The following is a 21,881-nucleotide window of genomic DNA, read 5'->3' as shown; positions in this document are numbered from 1 at the left end:
ACTAGGAATGATAACAATAGATATCATTTATATAGTGCTTCCTATGTGTCAGACATTATATAATTATTGACTTATTTGATCCTCCCTGGGAGAAAGATATTGTTATTATCCTCATTTTACAGGAAAATGAAGCCTATCATAACTTTCCTAGGGTTACCCATTGGACAAATAGCCTTTAGTAATCCAGTAATCTTTCCACTGTGCCAATTTGCTGTACCTAAACAATGTATAAAATTCCAGTTCTGTTTCATTTTTTGCTGTGATAAGAAAAAAAGGGAAGGCTTATCTGTACACTAAAAAAGATAAGATTTTTTTATAAAAACGAATACTGTTGATAAGAATAGTAGCTTACATTTTGTTAGACAGTCCATTCTCTCCTGTCTGTTGGCTCCTTCTTGCTCTTCTTTAGGGTTTGCAAAATCATTCTCCTTATAGTCCCCTTAGAAGTAGGTGGTGCCCCTATTACCTTTATTTTAAAGGTGTGAAAGCTGGGGCTCTTAAAGTTGGGGCTTGACTGGGATAGCACAGTTCAAAAGCTTCAGCAGGCATTAAGTGCTTGCTATTAGTGTAGTGTTAGAGACGGGGATCTGGAATTATTTTGGTGTCTGTGGGACCTTTTCCTTCTTCCTTTGACCTCCTTGCAATGTATTTCTAGCAGTGTCAGAGGTATAGATAGCAATAGTCAGTAACTGAAAGCCAGTCTTGATTTCTCCTTGATGTGAAGTTCTTGTGGCCTTCCTGAAGTGGTTCCTACAGGCATATAGGTCCTTCTTCCCTCATAGAAAAGCAATGTCACTGAAGGGTATTGGGTGTAGATCAGGGTTTCAGCATGTGTTGCCAGCAACATCTCTTCCTGCTTTGCTTTCAGATTCGTGGTACGGACAAAGCCAACGTCAGGGAGCTGCACATTGCGTATCGCTATGGCGAGCACTATGACAGCGTTCGAAGAATCAACGATAATTCAGAAGCACCTGCCCATCTTCAGACAGACGTGAGCATGGTCTTCCTCTCAAATCCCTCAGTATTGTAATACTAGCCCTTGAGGAAAAACAGAGGGAACTCTTGGAGTTCAATAACTAATATGGAGAGCTAGCTTTAGAGAGTTTCTTGTTCAGAGTTCAGGTAATGTTTTCTCCCCAGAGTGCTTTCTGCCTCTTAGAGAAGCACATGGTACTTAAACTGATCTCTCTTCACCTAAATTTTCACTCTACCAGTTATTCTTTTGCTTTCACCTTTGGTTTTTATATGAAGTAGCATTTTCTTTACCTTGTTCCTGTAGACTAGAGCCAGAGATAGTGACTCAGTGCTTCCTTTTCTTTGCAAATTAAGGCCTGATGCTTCTCCTGAGTGAATTATGTATGTGAAAGGTCTTAGGGAGCTAGGAGTGGATTATTCTTTGTGATTATGGAAATGGAGTAGGAACATCCTCATGGAATTAAGGATGTGAGATTAGGTAAATTATGGTTGGATAGGATTGATCAACTGGCATAGAAACTATATCAGATCATGAGTTTTTGACTTTTAGTCAGAACCCAGGAACCAGATGAAAGATTTACAGTGTTGGGTTTCTCCCATCATCTGTGTCTTCAAACAATATCTAAAAATAGACAAGCACTTTTGTTATAATTCAGTTGGGCCTAGAGCAATGAGAAGAGATGAAGATGGATTCTTTTATTCTTGCTTCTGGCACTTCATTGGGAGAAGTGTTTGCCCCTAATGTTAAATCATCACTACCAATATTACGGGTTCTAGGACCATAAAGAATAGCTATAGATATTGTTTATTTGGTATAGATAGGGCTGAGGGTTCTCTATATCTAAAACAATTTAGTAAATGCCTTAGCGGGATAGCTGGCCCTGGAGTCAGGAGGATCTGAGTACAGATTTAACAATTACTAAGCTGTGTGATTCTGGGCAAGTCATTTAGTTCTTATTATCCTGTTCTTCTTTCCCTTCCCCCCATTGCTTTAGTTATCTTTTTATTTTGAGGCCTTCTGTTTATACATCAGAGTTGCTTCTGGAAGAAAAGATCTCCCTCATTGTAACCAAGAAAAACAGTTAAACAGAAACAGTGAGGTGTCTGCACTTAGATATCTTTTTTGAGGAATGGGATTGGGGGTGTATCTTAATCTCCTTGTTTGAATGAAATGTTGACCCACTTAATATTATATTTAAGTGATCTTGAAATATCTTATGTTTTTCATTATTTTTCTCTCATGCATTTCATTTTATTTGAGATCAAACTGTCTCTGTAGAAAACAATAAAAACAATAATTAGTCCATATCTATGATTCTTGTCTCCAAATTTAATTTTTTTTTTTTTAGTTTCAGATGCTTAATAAAGATGAATCAAATAAGAGAGAGAAGATAAAGCCAAAGGAAGATGACTTTGAAGATGACTTGAAAGATGAAGTGGAAGATGCTGTTCAGAAAGTTTGTAATGCAACTGGATGTTCAGTTAGTATTTGCATAATAGACAAATACTTTGTAATCAATATTAGAGAACATAGCTCTTGTTGATCATAGTTTATAATGTTAGTACTACTGAGGAGACCTACCACTTTCTGTGATAAAAATATGCTTGTTGTGCCAAATAGTTTCATGAGAATTCTTATTCCTGCCTAATGATACTATACTTGCTGGATTATCTTAGCTAATGATATATGATGGGATATTTTTTTTTTCAACTTTAATGAACATTGATTATTCCCCTTTCATTTTGTTGATATTGCTCTCATTATAAAATAACATATGTGGGTTTTTAAATTAGTGCTTGGTATTAATAAAATATCTCTTAAAAAGAAGGAAGTTTTTACATTAAAACTAGGCAACTAAACTAGTATTTGGCTCTGCCCCAGAGTTATTTGAAAGGCTTTATTGATCATTCTAGATACATACTCTGAGGTAATGCTCTGTATTATTAAAGTAAGGGAATTTTCTGTTGAGTAAAGTATATAGAAATCTTTAATTAGGATAGTTGCTATATTAAGTTGCTGCAATGGAAATATTGACATCTTTCCTTTTTTTTTTTTTTTTTTTTTTAATTTTTGTTTTGGGGTAGGATGTTAATTTAATAGTCCAGAACCTGGAAGCTGAGAATTATAATATTGAATCTGCAATACTTGCGATGGTACAAATGAACCAAGGGAAAAGAAACCGTAAGTACATAACATACTGTTTATAAAACTGAAAAATGAATTCGCATTAGTGGAAAGAGAAGTCTGTGCTCTTCTGTTCTCAGTTTATAAGCATTATAGATTTTGTTAGCATTAGCTCCTTCAGATAGAGGTCTTTTACTTCATAGTTGTGAGAACTCTTCCAATTAAAATAGAAGGACAGAGTATATAATTATACTATTTGGAATTCTTAACTAGACTGTACCATGTTATCTAAATCACCAACATCTATCAAATGATGGCTTTTAAAATATCATCTTGAATTGTGACTCTTTACTAGTGCTGCAGAGATAAAAGGTTTTCTATATTCTATGTTTTCTAAATTTTCATCAATGATCTTGAGCCATGTAGTTTTCCAGTTGTTTGATATATTGTATCTACCCCAAAGGATACAGTTACTATATCTGAGATTTTATGACTGGCAACATTCTTTCTTTAGGGAATTAAATGAAAATGAAAATATGTCAAAAACTTACGTTGAAAACTAAAATATCTTACTTAATTTGTATGAAGGCTAATCATGGGAAAAGCATTAGGGGTGTGTGTGTGTGTGTGTGTGTGTGTGTGTGTGTGTGTGTGCATTTATCTGAAATCTTTAAGCTTGTTTGGATCCTTTATTTTCTGCTGTGATCATTTGATATTTGTGGCTTGTTAGCAGAATACCTCAAGAAAGCTAGCTTCCTAAATGATAATGTGCTAGGGACTCATTAGCCCTGGAGTCATTTAACCATGACAGTGGTATTCTTTGACCATCTTGGTTTCTCAATTTATTTCAGCACAATACTTTTCTTTGGATGAAGCAGAGGAGAAACCGGAGAATTATGGCAAAACTCAGAAACAACGTGGCTCCATATGGGAGGAGGGTGGCAGTGGAAACAGAATCTTTGGAAATCAAGGCCTAAGTGAAAGTGGAAATGAAAACAATAAAACACAAACCAGTCCTGTTGGAGAAAACAAAACAAATAAAACCCAGACCCTAAAGGTATATATGAGGGGAGTGGAAAGGGTATGGTAGGGATGCTGTTTATTAAAATTATTTGGAATTGAAGACTCAGAATTGGAAGAAACCCCAAAGGAACTTTATCTACCATATTACAATTTTTTACTGAATAAATGCCTTCCCTTAGAGCAGAGGGCAAACTTGGGGACTACACCAGATTAAAATATAATTGGGAAATGTTTAACAAAATAAAAATACAATACAACATAAATTGTTAATTTGTGATTTTTTTTTTTCCCCCTGAGGCTGGGGTTAAGTGACTTGCCCAGGGTTACACAGCTAGGAAGTGTAAAGTGTCTGAGACCATATTTGAACTCGGGCCCTCCTGAATTCAAGGCTGGTGCTCTATCCACTGCACCATCTAGCTGCCCCCAATTTGTGATTTTCTAAATCGGTTATTCCATTGGAGTTTGATATCACTGCTCTACATCCTGACAATTGGTCACTAGTCTCCACTGGAACATTTCTAATGAAGGAGAATGCATGAAGACATTTCATTCCATTTTTAAATAGTTCTGATTGTTAGGAAGTTTCTCCTTATGCTAATCCAGACCCTTATTCTTCCTATGACTTTCAGCCTTTGGTGCTGATTATGCCCTCTGGAGCTACACAGAATAAAAAAGGAATAATAATTCCTCTTTCATATGACCACAGGCTTTGTATTTTGAAAAGAGTTACTGTTTCCCCAATTTTTTTTTCTGAACCAGATATGGAATTTAATATAATTACTGGTATTCATTTTAAATGGTCAAAATGTGCTTCCACTGATATGGACAGTCTTCTCTTTCAGGTAACAAATAAACAAAAGAGAGAGCAGCAACGCTTGGAAAAGAAGAAGCGCCAGGAAGAACGACACCGTCAGAAAGCGCAGGAGAACAGGAGTAATAACACTGATAACAATCGCAGCGAGACAGATGCTAGTGCACAGGTCACCTTGGTGAAGACCTTTGCTGCCCTCAACATCTGACTGGTCTTGGTGTCTTTTAAAACAATAATCTGATGGAAAATGGATTGCTGAATAGGAAATAGACTAAGCTTTCTGATAAGGCCATCATTTAAAAAAAAAAAAAGGAAAAAGCTTACAAAACATACAAAAAGATTAGTTTGTCCCTAGCTCTTTTTAATTTAAGCATTTCTTTAGTGATGTGGTTTTTTTTTTTTTGTTTGTTTGTTTGTTTTTTGTTGTTGTTGTATTGACCACAAGTGCAGTAAAAATCACCTGTAAAACTCAAGAACTTAGGAATGGTTAATTAGGTCAGTGGAACATTTCAAGTGTGGCTCTGCTCTCCCTGACAATGAGTTCAGTGTTTATGAACTCTTTCCTTAATATTTGGGGTGAGTTTTGCTGTATTGTTCACAAATTAATTCAATTTAATAGTTTCAAATTTAGAGTGACAAGCTTTTTTTTCCTGTTCCTTGTTTTTATGCAGACATTAATATACAGGGTAGTTTGCAAATGATCTCCAACTCAGGAACAAGTTTAGATTTATTTTCTTCTCTTTTTAATTGCATAGACAAAACTTCAGGAAATGTTTTCCAAAGCTATATATTATAGGGACAGATGGGGCCTACAGTCAGGGTGAAAATTGAATAATTTAGGTTTCTCCCCTTCCTGTATTTTAATATTGAGTTTCAACCTGGACCAGGTGCTTTTCATGTCTAGTTGTACTCAAGCCATATGCTTGCTAATGCTTCTGACTGTTAAAGGGAAGAAAGAAAAAGCAGAATTGTTGATTTCTTGGTACCCATTTCTTTGAAATGGGAAAGATTGCCTTATTGTTTACAAGACATTTCTGGATGACATGCCTGGAACAGGGTTTTTTTTCTCTTTCATAATAATGAAAGTGAAGTCAAGGAATTCTTAACCTGATGTCTAAGAAGAAACTTCCTTCAAAGGGATTCTTTATGGTTAGGCCTGTTTTTATAAAGGGAGTACCATACAAGTTAGGAAGAATGATTTCCCCCCCCCCCCAAGTTGACATTTTAAACATCTCAGATTTCTTCCCCTCTATTTTAGATTTGGAAAGCTGCTATCAAAGATGTCAAGGGAACTTAACTGTGTTGGTCCATGAATTAAAATTTCTTTAGTGTCATAGAAATCAAATTCCTTGTAATAATGAACTTATTTCTCATTCTTGGATTTTTCTTAGTAGAAAAAGCTCACTGCATTTATCATTGTGGATCATGGGTCAGAACAGGTATCTTGGCTATGATCCTTAAACTAAAAGTCTTAATTCTGAAATTGCATAGCAACTTGAGCATGTTTTCTTTGGATTCTTAGCTTGTGTGAAGGAACACTTTCCTATCTGGGAATGTCTGTGTGTATGGTGTCTAATGTTCAAAATTTGACTGATTTGTGTGAAACAGCACTTGATGGGTCATAAGTTAATTATGAGCTAATTTCCCATTTTAAAAAGTTACCTAGTTGTAAGGTTCTAAAAGGGAGACCTATAAAAGCAATATTTGAATTGTATAGATACTGTTGTCTGGGCTGGACCTAGCAGCATTTATGCTTTCTTTGGTTTGAATGATGTGTTTTGATTTTTTTTTTTTTTTTTTGTCTCCATTTTGATGACCTATTGATTGGAACATTAATATTTTACTGGGATTGTTCCCAGGACATTTTGATTTGGGATTTTTCCAGGATACAGATTGTAATATTTATCAGGTTTCTTAAACAGCTAGATGGAGACAGACCACGCATATTGTTCAACAGTTTTTTTTTTTTCTTCTGCATATTGTAGAATCCCTTGAGTTGAGATAATCTCCATTATTTAAACAAAAGATTCCTTTATATCTTTGAGAGCTACCTTTTGAGTGTCTTCCGAACACTTTTATAAACATAATTTAGGATTGGTTACTCTGTTGGTGTTCGTCTCTGGGCACATTCCTAATTGGGACCAAGCTTTTTCTGAATGAGCTGTCTTTCTGTTCTGTTGGGTTTGTGCTCCTACGTGACAGCTGACAGAGGAGAGTGGGCCCCATCAGAAAGAACAAGAAGAATGACGTGAACGTGAAATTCAGCAGAATTTTTAATCAGAGGTAACTGAAGGGGACCCATTGTAAGAAATATTGGAGGAAACTACCTCTTTGCTTCATTGGTCACTGTTAGTGGTCAAGAGGAGCATATCTATTTCTAGGAATTTGGGAGGCATTATAAAGATTAAAGGACATTTATTTTGTCATATCTTGTTTCTAGGATTGGGTAATTTATAATCCATACATTTTGGGGGATTAAGTGACAGTGGCTATGTTCATCAACTAGTTGCTTTAATGATTTGTTTTATTGTTTTTTCTCATGTCTTCCATTGTAAATTGATACTGTTTTAAGTGCTAATTTGTAGGAATTGGGGATATGAATTTTTATCTTAGTAGACATCCTTTAGCTTAACATCTGATTTAAGAATTTATTTCCTCAATTCCCCATAGAGCAGGATAAATGGAATCTCTGTATTACCTTGATATTAGGATGCAACCACAATTTGGGAAGCTCTCTATTTTTAATATTTGATAAGAATACTTACTGGTGGCTGCTAGTCTGGTGATTGAATCTTTCCTTAACTTTTATGTCATTGAGTAATTGTTTATTGGTAAATGAAGTTGTCCCTGAAGAGAAAAGTAGGGAGCACTCAAAGTTCTGTGGTAATTTAATTTGTCACACTACATTTATAAGAGTTTTAAAAGAATTTTTCATATTAAGGTGGGAGGGGAAAAACCTCATTGGTGGCAGCTGAAATAGAAATGTGTAAGCCAGTCAATTATATTTAATACCCTTAGAAGCCACTAGAATAGATTGTGGAGCTAGATTTTCTCTGTGTGTGTGTGTGTGTGTGTATGTGTGTAATAAGCTTTATACTTCTTTTGACAAACTGAATCTATGCTTTCAGGTATGATCTCTGGGTGAGGAAGTTGTGGCAAAAAGAAAACTCTTAACTGCTAGTTGAGGACCATCTAGAGTTTCTTCCATAAGCACAGAAAACATTTCCATAGCTCTCTTGGCATCAAGGGTTTGCACTGTGTGACCTCTCCTGTGGAGCAGCTAGACCTGGGCTCAGGAGAAGCCGGAATGTAGGTAATTTCTAATCCTCTGCTAATGCTACTCTAGGGAAGCCTTTGCCTGTGAAAGTACAATTGAAGAGGGGAAACCTTTCCTGGAGCCTATTGTGAATGAGTTAAATGGGCTGTGTTACTATCTAGGGCATTCAGCAACCCTCCATTGTAAATATACCCTGACATCCCCTTTCAGCTAAAATGGCAGATCTTGATTCCCTTGCTGTAGTTTTTCTAGTTTAGGGGAACATTCCTAGCCCTTGCCTGGCTTTTATTGGATCAGCAATCATGATCTCAGTTCACATTCCTGAAATGATAAATTCTAATGAAACTTGATCATTTTCAAATCAGGAAGTAAAGAAATACAAGTGTGGGTTCTGGGGTAGAAGAAACCTCAGAAAGGCATGCTTGCCAGTTAGATTCTTTAGAGTACAGTTCATTGCGTATATATTCTTTGGTCTTCCTCATTTTTTGGAGTAGAAGTACAGGTGTGCACATTTTGGCCTCAGAACATTATCCATTTCAATGCTTTTAACTACAGAACTATACAATTCTTGGTCTTAGTTATTTCCTAGTGTTATTGATCCCATAATAGGCATCATTTAAAATCAGAGAGATTTATACAGTTATGCTGACATCGATGGTATCAGTGATTAGTAGACATCACTTTTTACAGAGAGATGTCTTCTGACAAAATTAAAAATTTTTTAAATTGACTATTCTAAAATTTTTGGCCCTAAGTTGTGATAATAATAACTCACATTTACATAATGTTTTAACAGAGTACTTTTCCCACAATAAACCTCATGAAATTGGTTTTGCAAGTGTTATCCTCATTTTTCAAAGGAGGAACCTGAGGCTTAGAAAAGTAAAGTGGCTTGCTTATGGTCACATAGCTAATAATTGTCAGAGATAGAATTTGAACCCAGGTCTGTTGACTCCCAAACCAGCACTTTTTCTACAACACCATGTTGCCTAAAGCTGAAAATGATCAGAATCCCTTTAAAATCATGTTTAAATGAAAGATGGAGATTTTCTGAGAAGATAATAATGAAAATAAGTCACAAAGTGCAAATACTGTTCTCTATCTCAAAATGTATATCTTGAGAATAGAATCATTTGAGAGATATATGCCTTGTCTGTTTCCCGGATGTTTCTGTTTAGATATTTAGTAGTGTGGGTACCAATTTTTGAAATTTACCTCCACAAGCAAGATTTCTATACAGTAAATTCCTTTTAAGCCAGATTACATCAGTGATGCAGAACCTCCCTTTCTTCCCTTCCTCCCTCCCCCTGCCAGCTTTTCCCTTCTCCTATACTCCTGTTACCTGAGTCTTTTTCAGGGTTGGTAGGAGTGGAAGGTTATTTACCATTTAATGATGATTCTGTGGTTCATAGGAAGTGGATTGGCATTAGCCAGTTCTTATTAGGGAACATCTGAAAAATTACTTGTACAATTTCCTTACAATGATTTGAACTTGGATATGGAGACCGAACTACTGTTTGTTACTCTCGCTGCTCCCTTTATTAGAGCTCCTGACATGGAAGTATTTGGGTAGAACCTTATATTGTTCTGTCCTTACTTCTCCTTTTTACATGGATTAAAGGGCACCTGGTATCCCTGGCTATTAATCTGGTACACTTTAGCAGCCATATATTCACATAAAAGAAAAGAGAGGTGAGTTATCATCTCTAGCTTGCCTTCCTGCCCTTTGGTCTGCAGCTATTGGCGCTATTGTACCAGCATGCCATTTTTTAAGGGTGTGAATGTGTTGATGTATGAGGGGCCTTCTCTTTTTTTCAGATTGCACTACACTTGTTCTAGCTTCAGTTTGGAGATATTTAAGACCTCCATGGGGTCATGATCCATAGACTTAGCAAGTCTTGTCTTATCTATGGAAATTGGTGATGAGAAATGTGTCCTAAGTCTAATGTCTGTAGTTTACACCCCAGGTGTTTTTTTTAAATTCTGTCGATCTAAGCCTTTTTTATTTTTGATTTACCAAAGTACTGTACTTGGCTATTTGCAGTGTTTTCAAACCAAATGTTTCTGTTTTGTGTTCTTAATTTTAAATTCTTGGTGCAATAGAAGCTGCAAAGATGTGCCACTTTATCTATGAAAATGGAGTTTTGTATTCTTATGAAATCTAGATTAAAAACCAACTTTAAAGTTGTTTTACCAATGTGTGACGACATTTTGTGAGTGAATGAGACTGAGAGAATGGCTGGTGTATGTTGTCAACACTCTTGGTTTTCTTTTCTTTTAAAAAAAATACATTTTAATCACCTATATTTCTCAATATGTCACTCCTCCACTCACATAGAGGCTCATTCCTTGTAACAAACAAGAAAAACAAAAACAAAAAGAATTGCAGCAAAACCAACTAGTGTATACAAAAAGTATATGACTTTCTATTTAGCATTCTGTACACCCGATCTCTGTAAAGAATAGTGCTAAAACCTAGCCACATTATATGTGGAAAATGGGTGAATATGCCAGATACTTTTGGAATCCAACTCTATATCCATTTGGGAAATGTACTTGAAACAACTTTTTACCTGGCCTGAAATATTTGGTTGAAATATTCAGATGACTTTTCTTCCTCCTTCCAAATAATCCTTAAGTGTTGCCAGTAAGTATGCAAATGTCCTTATATGGTCAAGAACACAAGAGTTTTATTACATGTGTATCACCTTTAGGTCTGACTAACTTATGGTGCTGCCAAAGATTAGTATTGAAATGGAAACAAAATGGACTACCTATAACTCTCTTTCTCTTTAAGCTACTAATGGGGAAAAAAAAAAAACCCTCTTAATAGGTGAAAATTTAAGTATGAAGTTGTCCCTTTATAGGAGCAAGTAGGAGCTAGTATCCCTAGCTTTTCTTTTCACTCCTATTTAGTTAGTCATATGGTAAATTCTTATACAACTGAAAACAATTTTTGTATTTTGGGGAATCTGATTTCTTCAGTATGGTTCTTTCCTCCACTGATGCAGATCAAAGCTTCTTCAGTATCTTTTTTATCCTGTGCTATTCTAATTACCATACTATTTAAATCATCTATATAGGGTTTATTGAATGTTCTAAGAGTTTTCCTTTTGTTCTCTTAAAATTTTGTAGAATTAATGTATTGTTTTATCTATCAATCTGTTGTTTCATTCTTGTTATTGTGAACATTCTTAATCATCTCTTTTGATCATGTATGCCCTTATAATATTGTTTTATATCTTTTCTCACACATAAGCCCTCCTTAATAACATACTAGTTGTTTAATAATCATCATTAATCTTTCCATTGTGTTTTGGGTTGTCATTTTAATTTTTTGGAGATCATGGTATTCCATGATTTGTGATTGTATAATAATCTTGAAAGCCAGTGGGAAAAAAGTACCATTGGGGCTATAGAAGGACTTTTTGTACCATTGATAGTTGGGATCCTTGAAAGCACTGCACGGTTTCCTAGATACAATTGACTCCTATCTTCTCCCTAATTTTGGATCCAGCTCACTGTGCATCTGTAACACCTAAGATACATACATTGAAGGACTTATTCAATGGGTGCCTGTCAAGATATATGTCACAACTTGGACAATTTGTTTTTTATTAATTTTTTTTTGTATTGATCAAATTGACCTCTTTAATATGGACTTTTAAGCTTGAATTAATTAAAATACTGTGTAATCTGAAAATAGTATTTGGATTAACATTGGATTATCATATCAATTCAGAATAATTTTATTTGAATTTTATGCAGATCCATGACCATCTTTTCCTGGTTAATACCTTTTGTAGCTTTAGATCTTTCAGGAAGTTTATCTTTTGGAAGGTCCTCAAGGAGGTAGGAGTCTTTACAGATGATAATACATGCTCCTGTTTGCAAATTATATTATTCTGACTTAATCAAACTCTAGAATATTACAGATCCGTTTAGCAAATCCCATAATCTTCTACAGATATTGCTAGAAAAGATCATAGCTTTAGAGCTGGGGTAGATTTCAAGACCATCTCATTCATAGCCTTTGTTTTTACAAAGGAGAAAACTGAGTACTAGGGAGGTTTAAGTGGTTTGCCCAGGATCGTATAGGTGATGTGCTATTTGAACCAAGAGCTAGTACTTTTCCAGTGTGCCTGAGAGGCATTCCTGAGAGGTTACCTTAGCACTAGTCAGAAGAGGCTAAATGGATGAAAAATTCCTATTCAGACTGTTATGGAGTTGAATGGAATTTAATACATGAATTCCTATATTTGGAATAGAGGCTATGGATAGACAATAGTCTGGTCCAGAACTGAAGGGAGAATGCTGATGGTAGTTTGCATTTGGGATAAGGGGAATAGAAGTTATAGTCAAGATGTTATATACCCTCATCTTATGTAATGTGATTTAAAAGTGTGGTATAAGGGAGATATCATTGAATGTTATCAGCAAAGAAAGAGAGCCAGTCCTGTAGCAAAAGCAAAATTAATGGATGGCGAGAGGATCACTTTGGTACCCAAAAGATATTAAAAAAGATCCAAAGGGATCTAGCATGTGGAGAGGTATGAACAAGAATTATACAGGAAGAGGAGGTATGGATGGGTTTCTCATGCTTAGAGTGTTCTGACTCAATCCTATCCTTTTTTTAAGACTCAGTTCAAATATCTTTTGCCAGAGGTCTTTCTCAGTTCTACTTGTCAGAACTTTTCTTTCTAAGGTTATATTTAATTTTGTTTACTCATACCTCTACTATAAATGTTTTTTCCCTCATTCGAATGTCAGCTTTTTGAGAGAATATTTGCCTTTTTTTTTTTTTTTTTTTTTGTTTTTTTTGTGGTTAAACAGTACTTGACACGGTGCTGCGTATGCTAAATGCTTAATAAAAGCTCATTGATTGGTAGCAACAGAGACAGGGAATACAGATCCATTGAATAATTTAAGAATATGTATAAACTTTTACTATTCTTGATGCAATGAGTTGTGTCTCATTCATTATTACAACCTTTGCCCCAAAAGGCATCTTTCAGTTCACATCAATGAAAGTCACCTAATTTCATTTTGGAGACCCCCAATTAATGGAGAACTAACTGTTTTTCACAGCAGTCCATTCTACATTTAGGTAGCTGTCATTGCTTGAACAGCTTTAAATTACTCTTAGCTCAAGTTGAAATCTTCCCTTTTATAATTCCTTCACTCCTAGTTGCTGTTTGAATATTTAGGGATCAGACAAAGCAAAGTATTTATCATATTCAGCCCTTAAATTTCTATCATTTGAGGTTCTTCCTGTTGATCTTTCTCACAGGCTTCCCAGCCTTAGAGTCACCCTGCCCTGGCTATATTCCAGCTTGTCAGTGACTTTCCTGAATATTCCTCTTTGTCCTAGATGCTGCCTGTAATAATAGCACCTGAGAATGCTATCCTTTTTGGATTGTCATATTCCAAATTTTGTAGGACCAGAGAAATAAACATGGAAGAGAACTTGGAGATCATTTGGTTCATGTTTTTTCATTTGGCAGATAAGGAAAATTGGGGTGGGGGTAGAAGTACAAAGAAAATTTAGGGAGGTAGTAGAGGAAAAAGTTCAGGACTTTTCCTGATGGAAGAGTTTCATGTTGGAAGTTCATTCAGCCACCTCTCTCATCTTGTGTCTGTGAAGTTGATTTTTCACTCCAAAGCATAGAACTGTATATTTGTCTCTCTCTATATATTTAGCCTGTTGAGATTTTTCAGATTTTAATTCAGTTGGCCAACTCTTATCTTCAATTTGATTCAACAGATATATATCAAGTTCTTACTTTGGGTAAAGCACTGTGTTAGGATCTGGGAGAGCGGCATAGAAGGTAGTTATAAATTCCTATCTTTTTTTAATAGCTTTCTATTTACAAGATATATACATGGGTAATTTTTCAGCATTGATCCTTGCAAAACCTTCTGTTCCAACTTTTCCCCTCCTTACTCCCAACCCCTTCCCCTAGATGGCAGGTAGACCAATACATGTTAAATATGTTAAAATATATGTTAAATACAATATATGTATACATATCCACACCATTATTTTGCTGCACAAGAAAAATCGGACTTAGAAATAAGGTAAAATTAACCTGAGAAGGAAATAAAAAATGTAAGTGGACAAAAACAGAGGGAGTGGAAATACTATGTTGCGGTTCAAGCTCATTTCCCAGAGTTCTTTCGTTAGGTGTAGCTGGTTCTTTTCATTATTGAACAAATGGAACTGATTTAGTTCACCTCATTGTAGAAGAGAACCATATCCATCAGAATTAATAATCATTTAATATTGTTGTTGAAGTATATAATGATCTCTTGGTCCTGCTCATTTCACTCAGCATCAGTTCATGTAAGTCTCTCCAGGCCTTTCTGAAATCATCCTGCTGGTCATTTCTCACAGAACAATAATATTCCATAACATTCATATACCACAATTTATTCAGCCGTTCTCCAGTTGATGGGAATTCACTCAATTTTCAGTTTCTGGCCATGACAAAAAGGGCTGCCACAAACATTTTGGCACATACAGGTCCCTTTCCCTTTTTAAAAATCTCTTTGGGATATAAGCCCAGCAATAACACTGCTGGATCAAAGGGTATGCACAGTTTGATAACTTTTTGAGCATAGTTCCAAATTGTGCTCCAGAATGGCCGAATGCATTCACGATTCCACCAACAATGTATCGGTGTCCCAGTTTTCCCACATCCCTTCCAACATTTAGCATTATCTTTTCCTGTCATACTAGCCAATCTGTGAGGTGTGTAGTGGTATCTCAGAGTTATCTTAATTATAAATTCCTATCTTTAAGGAGCTTGAATTCTGCTGTGGAAAAACAGCTTAGGATCATAGATTTACAGTGGAAGGGAACCTGAAAGGTCATCTTGTCCAACTCTCACATCTTTAGATGAAAAAATTGAAGACTGAAAATTTAGATGATAGAAATAAAAGACATGAAAGATGAAGTGATTTCTCCAAAGTCAGATAAATGTGGAGTTGACAGACCTAGAATTTCATCCCCAGTCTGATTCTCAATCCTGCGCTCTTCTCAATGTACCAGACAGACAGCCTTGCATGTAGACAAATAAGGAGATGCAAAATGCAAAGAAAATACAAAATTAAAAAAAAAAAACAAAACTGGTGGGGCCTGGGGAGCAGGAAAAAGCTCCTCAATACTTTTCCTGATGGGAAAGTCTGCTGTTGGAAGTGGCCTTTAATATGTGATTCGAAAGGAGTTAGTGATTTCAAAAATAAGAGGTGAGACAGGAGAGCATTTCAGGCATGGAAATCAGTCTTTATAGACTCAAAGAAAGGAAAGGGAGAGTTTGGGGTAACAATGAGTAAACCAATTTGCATGGAATACAGCTTGTATGAATGGTGTAGAAAGATAGGTTAGGGGTTAGACCTCTCAAGACCAAAAGGAGGAGCTTGCAAATTATCCTTAGAGGCAGTAGAGTGATTGGTTTTTAAAAATATTGAATGGAACAGGCCAGGGACACATTCCTGGGGTGGCATTCTAGCTAGAGAATTGCACAGTAAGTAATAGATGTCTGATAAATGCTTTTTCATCTGGATTTAATGTGAAAAGTTAAATAAAAAAAAAAGATACTCTTTAGTAGGTGTCATTAAGGAACTCAGATATAGGAATCAGAAGAATGGGGGTTAAGTGCCTTGTTTATTAACCAGCCATGCTTGTCAAAGGAAGTAGAAGATACATCTTGTACTCTGCAGGATAAATATGCACTAGTCATTTGAGATAATTAATACAATGGAATAACCCAAAAGTTGACTCTGTCCCTAACACTTGAATCCTTTGTCCCACTAATCTGCCACTGATTATCTATCCCTTTCTAAACATTAATCGTAAATCTCACTGTCTTCATACTTGCTCAAGTTGCTGAATGATTTTGGTGGGAATCACATAGTTTAGATTATCTGGATTCACTACAGATTTGTTATCCATGCCTAACTGACTTTCCCTCAATTGATTCTTAGTGCATTTCCTCCTCAAAAAACCTATTGTGTCATGTCTCTTCTTAAACCACTTATGGAATTCTTCCCTCTTTCCTTCTTGTCAGGAGCACCTTGCCTCATACTTCGCTGAGGCTAGCAGTTGATACTATATACTGTAATAACACATCTGAATATTAAAGCTCATACCACCAAAAAAAAAACCAAAAAAAAAAAAAAAACAACCACCAAAAAACAGATCAGGAACATTTCACAGTTTCATTGGAGTAGTTTAACCAAAGATTAGATAGAGGTGTTTACAAAATGTGAAATACTTGGAATCTAATACCTTTAATGCAACTAGCATAAGAAGTATTTGAATTCAAAAAGTTTTTTGAATGAACTATGTCTGATCAGGGCCTCATATCCATGGTATTTAGGCAACTAACAAAGGATATGAACAAACTATCCTCAAAAGAATTGCAAAAAATCAACAGGCATATAAAATAATGCTCCAGATAATTAATGAGATGCAAATCAAAATAATTCTAAGCCTTTACTTCACATCCAGAAAACTGACTTAGATAGAAATAGTCAATATATTAATGTACAGCTAGTGGATCTATGAATTGATCCAATCACATTGGAAAGCAATTTGAAATATGTGAAGAAAATGACAAACATTTATACTCTTTGACCCAGAGAAACTATTGCTAAGCAGGTAACTTCAAGAAAGTCAGTGACAAAGAGAAGGGTCATATAAATCAAAATATTTATAGCAGTACTACTTTATCATAGTAAAGAATAGGAAACAAAGTTGATATTCATCAGTTGGGAAATGGCTAGCAAATAGTGACATGTGAACATATAGACTATTATGATGTAAAAAAACCATGAGTTCAGAGAAGCATAGGAAAACTTAAACATGAACTGTTGTAAACTGAAGTAAGCAAAACCAGGAAAACAATTTACACAATGACTGCAGCCATATAAGGAAAGAACACCCACCTCAAAACAATTAAGATATGAGAGGCACCACCCCAGTTTCTATCTTTATGAGGGAAGTACAATTGATATGGAACACTGCATATAATGTTAGACTTTTTTGACATGTTGCATAGACCACTGAACTTTCTCTTTTTTCTTCCTTCTCTTTCTCTTACTTCTTAAGAGAGGACTTCCAGAGGAAGGAGAGAAGAAGAATGCATTAGGAAATGTAATACAAAAACAAAAGATCAATAAACATTTATTTTATGATGAGCAGGCTGATTTCAGAAAAGCCTAGAAATATATACATGAACTAATGCTGAGTGAAGTGAGCAGAACCAAAAGAACATTGTATACTGTAACAACAAAATTATTATGTGATGATCAATTGTGATGGTCTTAGCTCTTTTTTTATCTATATAGATATATTTTATCTATATCTATATTAAATAAATAATTAAAATTAATGTTTAAATATTAAATATAAATAAATAATTAAGTTTTTTGAATGTTTGGGGGCAGCTAGTTGGTGCAGTGGATAGAGCACCAGCCGTGAAGTCAGGAGGACCTGAGTTCAAATGTGACTTCAGACACTTAACGTTTCTTAGCAGTGTGGGCCTGGGCAAGTCACTTAATCCTAATTGCCTCAGCTAAAAAAATAATAAATAGAAAGAGAGAGAGAGAGAGAGAGAGAGAGAGAGAGAGAGAGAGAGAGAGAGAGAGAGAGAGAGAGGTGATTCAAGGCAATTTCAATAGACTTGAGATGGAAAGAGCCATCTGTATCCAGAGAGAACTATGGAATTAGGATTGAAACATAGTATTTTTACCTTTATTTTGTTGTTTGTTTGCTTGTCTTTTTTGTTTCTAATGTTTTTTTTTTTTCCTTTTAATCTGATTTTTCTTGTGTGGCATGATGAATATGGAAATATATGTAGAAGAATTGCACATGTATTTTAAAAGTAAGTAAAAAGTGAGGTTATTGTAAGCTTCTGCAATTCCCTACCTCAAATTATCTCAGCATCATTTCCTATTCTGTCTTTTACTTTTGGAGGATTGAATTGGCCTTTCTTGCCAAACTATCTACTTGTTCCTTTAGGGATTTGCCATTTAGATTGTCCCTTCTTCTACCTTCTAATTTTTAACATCTCTTTATTCTTTGCCTGCTGTCTACAAACATGTTCAAATCTCCCTTATCTTTAAAAACCATCTCTTTAAGCTGTCATCCTAAATCTCTCTTCCTGGTCCCAATATTCAACTGAAACACCTCTCTTCACCTGTAGTCTTTTTATTGCTAACTCTAATTGTCTTTTTGTCATTTTTTTTATCTGTGCCCTTTCTGTAATATTTTGTGCTATTGATCCTTCCTTGATACTATTGCCTCCTTGAGTTTTCATGACAGTTGTCTTAATGGTTCTCTTTCTAACTTTGGACTCATTCTTGGTTTTCTCTGTAGGTTCATCATTTATGCCTTGCCTCCTAGACATTGGTGTACTCAGGGCTTTGTCCTGCTCCATCTTCTATCTTTTTATGTATTCTTTGATCTCATTAACTTTTATGGATTCAGTTATTACCTCTATGTAATGACTCCCAAAGTTTCATATCTAGCCTTCATTTTTCTCCTGAATTCTAGTCCTGTATCTCTCACTTAAATGTTCAAAAATATTCAATTAGATTCCCACTAGTTCTCAAACTTAAGGTAAATAAAACAGACCTTATCTTTACCCCTAAACTCTCTCCATTTCTTAACTTCTCTGTTACTTTTGAGGCTACTAAGTGGAGTCACTTAGACTTGAAGCCTTATGGTTACTTTTGAATCTTCACTCTCAATTATTCCCCTTCCCTCCTAAATGCAGATAGTTGCCAAGTCTTGTTGATGCCATCTCAGTTTTCTTATTTGTCTCTTTTTCTTGATTCACGACAGCCATGCTATTTTATAGCCCCTATTCCTTCTCACCTAGAATATTTCTATAGCCTCCTAGATACTCTTCCAGCATCCCAGTCTTTGCCCTTTCCAATCCACCTTCCATAGCTGGTTGATATTGTTAAAGCAAAGATCTATGTCACTTCACTCTTCAGGAAAATTCAGTGGTTGTTCATTGTCTTTAAGATAAAAGACAAAACCATATATATTTAAAGCCTGACTACACCTTACCTTTAAATACTGCTTCCTCTCATCTTCGTGAGTTCAGATCTAACCTTAAACACTTTCTGTGTGACCCCGTTTCTGTGTTACCCTGTTTATTTTAGTTTCCCCATTTATTAAATGATCTGGGGGAAGCTATTCATGTATCTTTGCGAAGAAAATCCTGAATGGGATCACAAAAGAGTCAGACATGACTGAGAAATAACTGAACAGTGGGAAACTTCCTGGCAATTTGGCTCCGTCCAGGAGTGAATTTAGTCATTTTCAGACACAATGGATTTTCTATAACTAGAGGTCTTCAGCTGGAGCCTGGATCCATCAGAGAGGTTATAGGAGAATTCACTGGATATAAGTTACACTAGATGGTTTCTCAGGTCTCTTTAATGCTAAATTTCCATGAAAACTTAAAAAATTGGAAAATTTGTTATGTACCATGTCCATGGGGAAATCAATTTTAGGAATTAATTTTTAAGTCATTGAATCTTTTCAATCTTAATTATTATATCTGGAGACAGCTTAGAATTGTACTAGTCGAAGTAGAAGTTTGATGGTAGTTAATCTTTGAGGACTACTGGAAATGGATAGATTTTATGATATGAATATGCCTTTGCTACAGCATATTTTGATTCCAGATTTAGGTTTTGAATTAGACTATCCTGGAGATCAAGTGGGAGACATCTTGGTGACTCAATACCCTCAGGCCTTTTTGTTTTTTAAGCTTGATTAAAGTAAACTTTGTTTTTTTTTTTTTTTTATCTTATTGTGTATTTCCAGTGGTTTGCCTAGTTCCTGTCTCTTGGTAGGTGCTTATTAAATGCTTGCTAATTAATCAATCTCATTTTCTGACTACTATGATTACAAAAGGAGTACTATCATAGTTTAATGCTCTTTTGTCTCCCTTCCACCCTGTCAGGCACTAGCAAAATGAACTAAGATCTACACACATTACAGGAAGACAATCTTCCTACCTGCTTGGAGAAATTCTGACAGCCTATGGAAGAAAAGCTTAGTTACTTGTAAATATGACTTTGACAAAAACAATATTTTGTTTCTCCCCAATTACATGTTAAAACAAATTTTTAAACTTTCTTTCAAAGTTTTGAGTTCCAAATTCTCTTTCCTTCCTTCCCTCTCCTCCCCCATCTCTGAGACAGTAAACAATTTAATATAGTTTATATATGTGCAGTCATTAAAAGATTTCTATATTAGTCATTTTGTACAAAAAGACTTAAATAAAAAAAGAAAGAAAGATGGAAAGAAAGGAAGAAAGAAAAATAGCATGCTTTAGTCTACATTTAAACAATATCACTTCTTTCTCTGGAGGGTAGATAGTGTGCTTCATCCTGAGTTCTTTGGGATTTTCTTGGATCAGTGTATTATTGAAAATAGCTGGGGCAGCTAGATGACACAGTGGATAGAGCACCAGCCCTTGAAGTCAGGAGGACCTGAGTTCAAATCTAGCCTCAGCAAAAAAAAAAAAAAAGAAAGAAAGAAAAAGAAAAGAAAAAAGAAAATAGCTAAGTCATTCACAGTTGTTTACCGTACATTGTTGCTGTTTCTGTGTACCATATTCTCCTGGTTTTGTTCACTTCACTTTGCATCAGTTCAAGTAAGTCCTTTTTTTTCTGAAATCTTTCTTGTTTCTTGTAGCACAATAATATTCCATCACAGTCATTTATCACAACTTAATTGGCCATTCCTCAGTTGATGGGCATCTCTTTGGTTTTCAATTCTCAGCATTTATAAAAAGCTGCTGTAAATATTTTTATACAAATGGGTCCTCTCCCCATCCCTTTTGGAATACAGACTTTGTGATGGTATTACTGAATGCACAGTTTTATAGCCTTTTGGGCATGTAACTATGATTCTTTATATAGGATACATAGTTTCTAAGTATTAGCTTGAGAAAAAAAATGAAACAACCTGATCTCTTCCAAATGTTTGGTCTGTGCCTTCTACTTCTAGAAAGTGTCATCATATTTATCAGATGAATCTCAAAGATTAAATACACTTAGGCTGCCTTGACTTTTTTTTTTAATAAATTTTCATTGGTATCTTTCCCCCCCCCCCCCCCCCCATAACATGCATTTCCCCTGTATTCCTCCCTGGTTTTGATCTCTTTTCAATAAGTTTTTTGAGTTTTGGCAGTTCTCTGTGTTTTGATCTTGGAACATGACAAGTCAACAACTGTTAAGGAAAAAATTCTGCATACTAGTTCTTTAGCTACTTTTACTTTTCTTGGTTGCTTGGAAGGCCTATTCACATGCACATTCATGGCTCATGGTTAGTGATTTTTTTCAACACTTGCCTATTGAAGATAAATGTACTTAATCCAAGCAGTTTTGAGCCATGTATCTATTTCTGGAAAACAGTATGGTATAGTGGAAAGAACACTGCATTTAGAATCAGAGCATGTAGATTTGAAGCCCAACTCTGATGTTATCAGTTGCATGACTAGAGAAAAGGCTTTTACCTCTCAGAGCTTTAGTTTGAAATGGTTCCAATAGATACATTACAGTAATATACTATTCAAGGTAGTTATAAAGACAATGCTTTATAAATTTTGAAGTGCTATTTAACTGTGAAACACCATTATTCA

General features: G+C 35.3%; 1 protein-coding gene across 5 annotated transcripts in view; it reads left to right on the top strand.

Annotated features, from left to right (window-relative positions):
• Window positions 1-21,881, top strand: part of OTUD3 (OTU deubiquitinase 3) — a 52,324-nt gene that overhangs the window by 8,679 nt on the left and 21,764 nt on the right. The window contains exons 4-10 of one of the 5 annotated variants that reach the window (XM_074306054.1): window positions 869-991; window positions 2,325-2,456; window positions 3,061-3,157; window positions 3,952-4,157; window positions 4,966-5,112; window positions 7,137-7,217; window positions 8,063-10,591. In XM_074306054.1, coding sequence (XP_074162155.1) covers window positions 869-991; window positions 2,325-2,456; window positions 3,061-3,157; window positions 3,952-4,157; window positions 4,966-5,112; window positions 7,137-7,181 — 750 coding nt within the window. In that variant the 3' untranslated portion in view covers window positions 7,182-7,217; window positions 8,063-10,591. Of the gene's footprint in view, window positions 1-868; window positions 992-2,324; window positions 2,457-3,060; window positions 3,158-3,951; window positions 4,158-4,965; window positions 10,592-21,881 lie in introns of those variants that run through there. The other 4 variants (XR_012488566.1, XR_012488565.1, XM_074306057.1 and 1 more) reach the window with 4 other exon arrangements.

This window comes from Sminthopsis crassicaudata, chromosome 3 (assembly GCF_048593235.1).
Source record: "Sminthopsis crassicaudata isolate SCR6 chromosome 3, ASM4859323v1, whole genome shotgun sequence".
Lineage (NCBI taxonomy): Eukaryota > Metazoa > Chordata > Mammalia > Dasyuromorphia > Dasyuridae > Sminthopsis > Sminthopsis crassicaudata.
Note: the sequence above shows the minus strand (reverse complement) of the source record. Positions and strands in the feature narration are given on the sequence as shown.